We start from the raw sequence: 8,925 nt of genomic DNA, 5'->3' as shown, positions 1-8,925 counted from the left end.
GTTATCATGCAGATAGTAGTAGGCCTCATTGTGAAGGAAGACCTTCTGTTTCAGATCAACGAGTTAAGTAACGTGCCTGTACCAGTAATGCCTGATGATTTTAAAGCCTACAGTAAGATCAAAGTGGACAACCACCTATTTAACAAGTAGGTATCCTGAGTTCTAACTTTGCAACCTGCCATACCATATTACTGCACACCGTTCATGGTGTGCTTCCATCTCCGTCCAGGTGGGAGGGCTACGAGGGAGCGGATGTATGAATGTTTCTGTTTATCTTTTATTATACTGGAAAGTGTCATTAACCATATTTCATATATTTACAGATTTATTCTTTCATCACTAAGCCCTGACCCGTTATTATTCAGTAGTTCAGCATGGAGAGTAATTGATATCATTTTGTTGTACTATCATTTTGTTTCCTTAATCTCTGATCACAGGTGATGAGCTGTACCTGTAACTGAGGGGTGGAGCTTCACGTCTCCTGGGTTTCACAGGTGATGAGCTGTACCTGTAACAGAGGGTGGAGCTAAAGGTCTCCTGGGTTTCACAGGTGATGAGCTGTACCTGTAACAGAGGGTGGAGCTAAAGGTCTCCCGGGTTTCACAGGTGATGAGCTGTACCTGTAACTGAGGGGTGGAGCTTCAGGTCTCCTGGGTTTCACAGGTGATGAGCTGTACCTGTAACAGAGGGGTGGAGCTTCAGGTCTCCTGGGTTTCACAGGTGATGAGCTGTACCTGTAACAGAGGGGTGGAGCTTCAGGTCTCCTGGGTTTCACAGGTGATGAGCTGTACCTGTAACAGAGGGGTGGAGCTTCAGGTCTCCTGGGGTTCACAGGTGATGAGCTGTACCTGTAACAGAGGGGTGGAGCTAAAGGTCTCCCGGGTTTCACAGGTGATGAGCTGTACCTGTAACTGAGGGGTGGAGCTAAAGGTCTCCTGGGTTTCACAGGTGATGAGCTGTACCTGTAACTGAGGGGTGGAGCTTCAGGTCTCCTGGGTTTCACAGGTGATGAGCTGTACCTGTAACAGAGGGGTGGAGCTAAAGGTCTCCTGGGTTTCACAGGTGATGAGCTGTACCTGTAACTGAGGGGTGGAGCTAAAGGTCTCCTGGGTTTCACAGGTGATGAGCTGTACCTGTAACTGAGGGGTGGAGCTAAAGGTCTCCTGGGTTTCACAGGTGATGAGCTGTACCTGTAACTGAGGGGTGGAGCTAAAGGTCTCCTGGGTTTCACAGGTGATGAGCTGTACCTGTAACTGAGGGGTGGAGCTTCAGGTCTCCTGGGTTTCACAGGTGATGAGCTGTACCTGTAACTGAGGGGTGGAGCTAAAGGTCTCCTGGGTTTCACAGGTGATGAGCTGTACCTGTAACTGAGGGGTGGAGCTAAAGGTCTCCTGGGTTTCTGGGAGGAGCTGTACCTGTAACTGAGGGGTGGAGCTTCAGGTCTCCTGGGTTTCTGGGAGGAGCCCTTATTACCACCCGTTCTATGATTTCTTAGCTATATCCAGCCTGAGGGCCATGTGAGAACCTATATTAAATCTCCCTTTACTTTAGCCATGATACAGTCCAGGCAACGGTCTGCCTGTGGCACTAATGAAAACTAGAGACCTCTATCTAAAAGCTGCAATATACTTTTTGGGCGACCTCAACCGAATTCACATAGAAATGTGTGTTGTAGATCTGTCCTTCTCATTGAAAGCAAGTCTAAGAAGCGGTAGATGTGTTCTATGTTTGCTATTTCTATGCTCCCCGTCCTTAGTTTTTGGTCTTTTGTACACCAGCTTCAAACTGTTGAAAATAAAATATGTATGGTTATGGAAAATATATTTCACAGCGGTTTAGATGGTACAATGATTCTCTACTATACTTGCTTGTTTTGTCACAAACTGAAATTAGGTGAACGATTACAATTTTAGCAACCAGGAAATGGTGGTTTTCAACATGGTGCATCTTTAACTAATTCACATCTTTAAAACAGATATAATCAGGAGCCTCATATCTGGATGAAAGTCAGGCCTTGTACATGTGTCCTCAAGCCTAAGGAAAGTCTTTTCATACAAGCGTCATTCTAAAAGCATACGAACGCAGAACAAAAAGCATGTTGACTTGGTGCAGGCCATAGTCTCTCTGGGCCATAATACTGTTCCTGAACAGGCTGTTTTGTTCACAGGCCATGTTAACCACAATAGTGATTGTTACCTTTTACCCTGATTCTCATTTTACACAAGAGTCTGTCCTGTTAGCCATGACAGCATCAGATGGGATGTGAGTTAGAGTCACTGTGTTAGAGTTAGGGGGAATAGGAGCAGGCACAAATCTCTCAAACGTAGTAAAGTTAGGCCTGCTATAGAGCCTAACAATAGTGTATAACAACGTAGGGCATTACTTAGGATACTGTTAATAATCAATGTATGAAAAATATCTGTGAAATGTAATTAATTATATATAAATTAATAAAATCCTAATCCATCTGAATTTCAATGAATATTTTCATCGTCTGGTGAGTAGGAACGGATTTATAACGTCAGTATGCCACCGGAGCAGGAGACGAGTCGGGCTTTAGGACCCAGCAGAGAGACAAAGCATTGTGAACATCACATGATGGGGATTTCGGGAGCGCGGACGACTCATGTTGCTTCTCTCGTTAAACGTTTCAAGTGATAAAGCAAGTAGACTAAACCAGGCAAATGGCAAGTTTATATTTTATTTAAATCCACACAGGAAACAATGGATACGAAGACTGTTTTCTCTCTAGTCTACTTTGTCTGTTTAGCCGTGAATAGAACTGTGGTAAGTTTGATTCTGTATTATTTATTTCATATTAAATACTACTTCCTCTATCTATACCAGGTGATTATACCAGCTGACTCTGGATCAGACCTATCGCCGCTCATATTTGCAACTTGTTTATTTTCCTTCAGGGTATAATATAGTAAATACATACATTATATTGACATTATATTGTTATTATCAAGTATAACGTTACATGGATGAAATCGGACCTCTGATATGAAAATGGATAGCCCTCCATTCAGAAAATTATATTTGAACTAAACCCTCGAACGCTTGAAAGAAAGAAAGTGACGCTCCACTAAACCAATAATAATAATAATAATTTAAACAAAGTGGATAACAGAGAAACTCCCTACCATTTACCATCACTTCTTGGACCCGAGCCTTAAATATACAGTTTTAGAAACTGTTCTCTATATGCATGACATGGCAACGCAGGAATTATGATAGAGCTCTGGGCCAGATGGTTTTGGGGTCACAGACCACCCTGGACAAGAGTAGGGGTGGAAAGATGTCCTTTATAGTAAAAACATTGCATGAATAGATCATCTTATTCAATTCTACGTTATTTTACATTTGACATAAAAGCACCATTCTGCACTAACTGTAATTTTTATTCAGAACAACACAAATAAAGTCATAATATTTAAAACTATATAAATATATACAAAAATAAGACATATAAATATCAAAAAGAAGTAACAAAGACAAATGGAAACAAATGTGTGTTGATTTGGCACTCGAGCATCAATACATTACCCATCCCCCCCCAACACTGTCAACCAAGAGTCAAGACTACATTACCCATCCCCCCAACACTGTCAACCAAGAGTCAAGACTACATTACCCATCCCCCAACACTATCAACCAAGAGTCAAGACTACATTACCCATCTCCCCCAACACTGCCAACCAAGAGTCAAGACTACATTACCCATCCCCCCCAACACTGTCAACCAAGAGTCAAGACTACATTACCCATCCCCCCCCAACACTGTCAACCAAGAGTCAAGACTACATTACCCATCCCCCAACACTGTCAACCAAGAGTCAAGACTACATTACCCATCCCCCAACACTGTCAACCAAGAGTCAAGACTACATTACCCATCCCCCCCAACACTGTCAACCAAGAGTCAAGACTACATTACCCATCTCCCAACACTGTCAACCAAGAGTCAAGACTACATCCCCCAACACTGTCAACCAAGAGTCAAGACTACATTACCCATCCCCCCCAACACTGTCAGCCAAGAGTCAAGACTACATTACCCATCCCCCCCAACACTGTCAACCAAGAGTCAAGACTACATTACCCATCCCCCCCAACACTGTCAACCAAGAGTCAAGACTACATTACCCATCCCCCCAACACTGTCAACCAAGAGTCAAGACTACATTACCCATCCCCCAAGACTGTCAACCAAGAGTCAAGACTACATTACCCATCCCCCCCAACACTGTCAACCAAGAGTCAAGACTACATTACCCATCCCCCCAACACTGTCAACCAGGAGTCAAGACTACATTACCCATCCCCCAACACTGTCAACCAAGAGTCAAGACTACATTACCCATCCCCCAACACTGTCAACCAAGAGTCAAGACTACATTACCCATCCCCAACACTGTCAACCAAGAGTCAAGACTACATTACCAATCACCCCAAAACTGTCAACCAAGAGTCAAGACTACATTACCCATCACCCCAACACTGTCAACCAAGAGTCAAGACTACATTACCCATCCCCCCAACACTGTCAACCAAGAGTCAAGACTACATTACCCATCCCCCAACACTGTCAACCAAGAGTCAAGACTACATTACCCATCCCCCCCAACAATGTCAACCAAGAGTCAAGACTACATTACCCATCCCCCCAACACTGTCAACCAAGAGTCAAGACTACATTACCCATCCCCCCAACACTGTCAATCAAGAATCAAGACTACATTACCCATCCCCCAACACTGTCAACCAAGAGTCAAGACTACATTACCCATCCCCCAACACTGTCAACCAAGAGTCAAGACTACATTACCCATCCCCCAACACTGTCAACCAAGAGTCAAGACTACATTACCCATCCCCCAACATTGTCAACCAAGAGTCAAGACTACATTACCCATCCCCCAACACTGTCAACCAAGAGTCAAGACTACATTATCCATCCCCCCAACACTGTCAACCAAGAGTCAAGACTACATTACCCATCCCCCAACACTGTCAACCAAGAGTCAAGACTACATTACCCCTCCCCCAACACTATCAGCCAAGAGTCAAGACTACATTACCCATCCCCCCAACACTGTCAACCAAGAGTCAAGACTACATTACCCATCCCCCAACATTGTCAACCAAGAGTCAAGACTACATTACCCATCCCCCAACACTGTCAACCAAGAGTCAAGACTACATTATCCATCCCCCCAACACTGTCAACCAAGAGTCAAGACTACATTACCCATCCCCCAACACTGTCAACCAAGAGTCAAGACTACATTACCCCTCCCCCAACACTATCAGCCAAGAGTCAAGACTACATTACCCATCCCCCCAACACTGTCAACCAAGAGTCAAGACTACATTACCCATCTCCCAACACTGTCAACCAAGAGTCAAGACTACATTACCCATCCCCCAACACTGTCAACCAAGAGTCAAGACTACATTACCAATCACCCCAAAACTGTCAACCAAGAGTCAAGACTACATTACCCATCCACCCAACACTGTCAACCAAGAGTCAAGACTACATTACCCATCCCCCCAACACTGTCAACCAAGAGTCAAGACTACATTACCCATCACCCCAACACTGTCAACCAAGAGTCAAGACTACATTACCCATCCACCCAACACTGTCAACCAAGAGTCAAGACTACATTACCCATCCCCCCAACACTGTCAACCAAGAGTCAAGACTACATTACCCATCACCCCAACACTGTCAACCAAGAGTCAAGACTACATTACCCATCCCCCCAACACTGTCAACCAAGAGTCAAGACTACATTACCCATCCCCCAACACTGTCAACCAAGAGTCAAGACTACATTACCCATCCCCCCCAACACTGTCAACCAAGAGTCAAGACTACATTATCCATCCCCCCAACACTGTCAACCAAGAGTCAAGACTACATTACCCATCCCCCAACACTGTCAACCAAGAGTCAAGACTACATTACCCCTCCCCCAACACTATCAGCCAAGAGTCAAGACTACATTACCCATCCCCCCAACACTGTCAACCAAGAGTCAAGACTACATTACCCATCTCCCAACACTGTCAACCAAGAGTCAAGACTACATTACCCATCCCCCAACACTGTCAACCAAGAGTCAAGACTACATTACCAATCACCCCAAAACTGTCAACCAAGAGTCAAGACTACATTACCCATCCACCCAACACTGTCAACCAAGAGTCAAGACTACATTACCCATCCCCCCAACACTGTCAACCAAGAGTCAAGACTACATTACCCATCACCCCAACACTGTCAACCAAGAGTCAAGACTACATTACCCATCCCCCCAACACTGTCAACCAAGAGTCAAGACTACATTACCCATCCCCCAACACTGTCAACCAAGAGTCAAGACTACATTACCCATCCCCCCCAACAATGTCAACCAAGAGTCAAGACTACATTACCCATCCCCCCAACACTGTCAACCAAGAGTCAAGACTACATTACCCATCCCCCCAACACTGTCAATCAAGAATCAAGACTACATTACCCATCCCCCAACACTGTCAACCAAGAGTCAAGACTACATTACCCATCCCCCAACACTGTCAACCAAGAGTCAAGACTACATTACCCATCCCCCAACACTGTCAACCAAGAGTCAAGACTACATTACCCATCCCCCCAACACTGTCAACCAAGAGTCAAGACTACATTACCCATCCCCCAACACTATCAGCCAAGAGTCAAGACTACATTACCCCTCCCCCAACACTGTCAACCAAGAGTCAAGACTACATTACCCATCCCCCCCAACACTGTCAACCAAGAGTCAAGACTACATTACCCATCCCCCCAACACTGTCAACCAAGAGTCAAGACTACATTACCCATCCCCCAACACTATCAGCCAAGAGTCAAGACTACATTACCCCTCCCCCAACACTGTCAACCAAGAGTCAAGACTACATTACCCATCCCCCCCAACACTGTCAACCAAGAGTCAAGACTACATTACCCATCTCCCAACACTGTCAACCAAGAGTCAAGACTACATTACCCATCCCCCCCAACACTGTCAACCAAGAGTCAAGACTACATTACCCATCTCCCAACACTGTCAACCAAGAGTCAAGACTACATTACCCATCCCCCAACACTGTCAACCAAGAGTCAAGACTACATTACCCATCCCCCCCAACACTGTCAACCAAGAGTCAAGACTACATTACCCCTCCCCCAACACTGTCAACCAAGAGTCAAGACTACATTACCCCCCCAACACTGTCAACCAAGAGTCAAGACTACATTACCCATCCCCCAACACTGTCAACCAAGAGTCAAGACTACATTACCCATCCCCCAACACTGTCAACCAAGAGTCAAGACTACATTACCCATCCCCCAACACTGTCAACCAAGAGTCAAGACTACATTACCCATCCCCCAACACTGTTAACCAAGAGTCAAGACTACATTACCCATCCCCCAACACTGTCAACCAAGAGTCAAGACTACATTACCCCTCCCCCAACACTATCAGCCAAGAGTCAAGACTACATTACCCCTCCCCCAACACTGTCAACCAAGAGTCAAGACTACATTACCCACCCCCCCAACACTGTCAACCAAGAGTCAAGACTACATTACCCATCCCCCAACACTGTCAACCAAGAGTCAAGACTACATTACCCATCCCCCCAACACTGTCAACCAAGAGTCAAGACTACATTACCCCTCCCCCAACACTGTCAACCAAGAGTCAAGACTACATTACCCACCCCCCCCAACACTGTCAACCAAGAGTCAAGACTACATTACCCATCCCCCAACACTGTCAACCAAGAGTCAAGACTACATTACCCATCCCCCCAACACTGTCAACCAAGAGTCAAGACTACATTACCCATCCCCCCAACACTGTCAACCAAGAGTCAAGACTACATTACCCATCCCCCAACATTGTCAACCAAGAGTCAAGACTACATTACCCATCCCCCAACACTGTCAACCAAGAGTCAAGACTACATTACCCCTCCCCCAACACTATCAGCCAAGAGTCAAGACTACATTACCCATCCCCCCAACACTGTCAACCAAGAGTCAAGACTACATTACCCATCTCCCAACACTGTCAACCAAGAGTCAAGACTACATTACCCATCCCCCAACACTGTCAACCAAGAGTCAAGACTACATTACCAATCACCCCAAAACTGTCAACCAAGAGTCAAGACTACATTACCCATCCACCCAACACTGTCAACCAAGAGTCAAGACTACATTACCCATCCCCCCAACACTGTCAACCAAGAGTCAAGACTACATTACCCATCACCCCAACACTGTCAACCAAGAGTCAAGACTACATTACCCATCCCCCCAACACTGTCAACCAAGAGTCAAGACTACATTACCCATCCCCCAACACTGTCAACCAAGAGTCAAGACTACATTACCCATCCCCCCCAACAATGTCAACCAAGAGTCAAGACTACATTACCCATCCCCCCAACACTGTCAACCAAGAGTCAAGACTACATTACCCATCCCCCCAACACTGTCAATCAAGAATCAAGACTACATTACCCATCCCCCAACACTGTCAACCAAGAGTCAAGACTACATTACCCATCCCCCAACACTGTCAACCAAGAGTCAAGACTACATTACCCATCCCCCAACACTGTCAACCAAGAGTCAAGACTACATTACCCATCCCCCAACATTGTCAACCAAGAGTCAAGACTACATTACCCATCCCCCAACACTGTCAACCAAGAGTCAAGACTACATTACCCCTCCCCCAACACTATCAGCCAAGAGTCAAGACTACATTACCCATCCCCCCAACACTGTCAACCAAGAGTCAAGACTACATTACCCATCTCCCAACACTGTCAACCAAGAGTCAAGACTACATTACCCATCCCCCAACA

The 8,925-nt window shown here is 45.5% G+C and overlaps 1 protein-coding gene across 1 annotated transcript in view; it reads left to right on the top strand.

The window, feature by feature from the left end:
• The first annotated feature begins 2,598 nt into the window (after positions 1–2,598).
• Positions 2,599–8,925, top strand: part of glb1l (galactosidase, beta 1-like) — a 93,579-nt gene continuing 87,252 nt past the window's right edge. Inside the window, exon 1 of the mRNA XM_055871883.1 lies at positions 2,599–2,787. Within this exon, the coding sequence (XP_055727858.1) occupies positions 2,725–2,787 (63 nt within the window). The 5' untranslated portion in view covers positions 2,599–2,724. The remainder of the gene's footprint in view (positions 2,788–8,925) is intronic.

This window comes from Salvelinus fontinalis, chromosome 19 (assembly GCF_029448725.1).
Source record: "Salvelinus fontinalis isolate EN_2023a chromosome 19, ASM2944872v1, whole genome shotgun sequence".
NCBI classification, from domain to species: domain Eukaryota; kingdom Metazoa; phylum Chordata; class Actinopteri; order Salmoniformes; family Salmonidae; genus Salvelinus; species Salvelinus fontinalis.
This window is presented reverse-complemented; position numbering and strand designations above follow the sequence as displayed.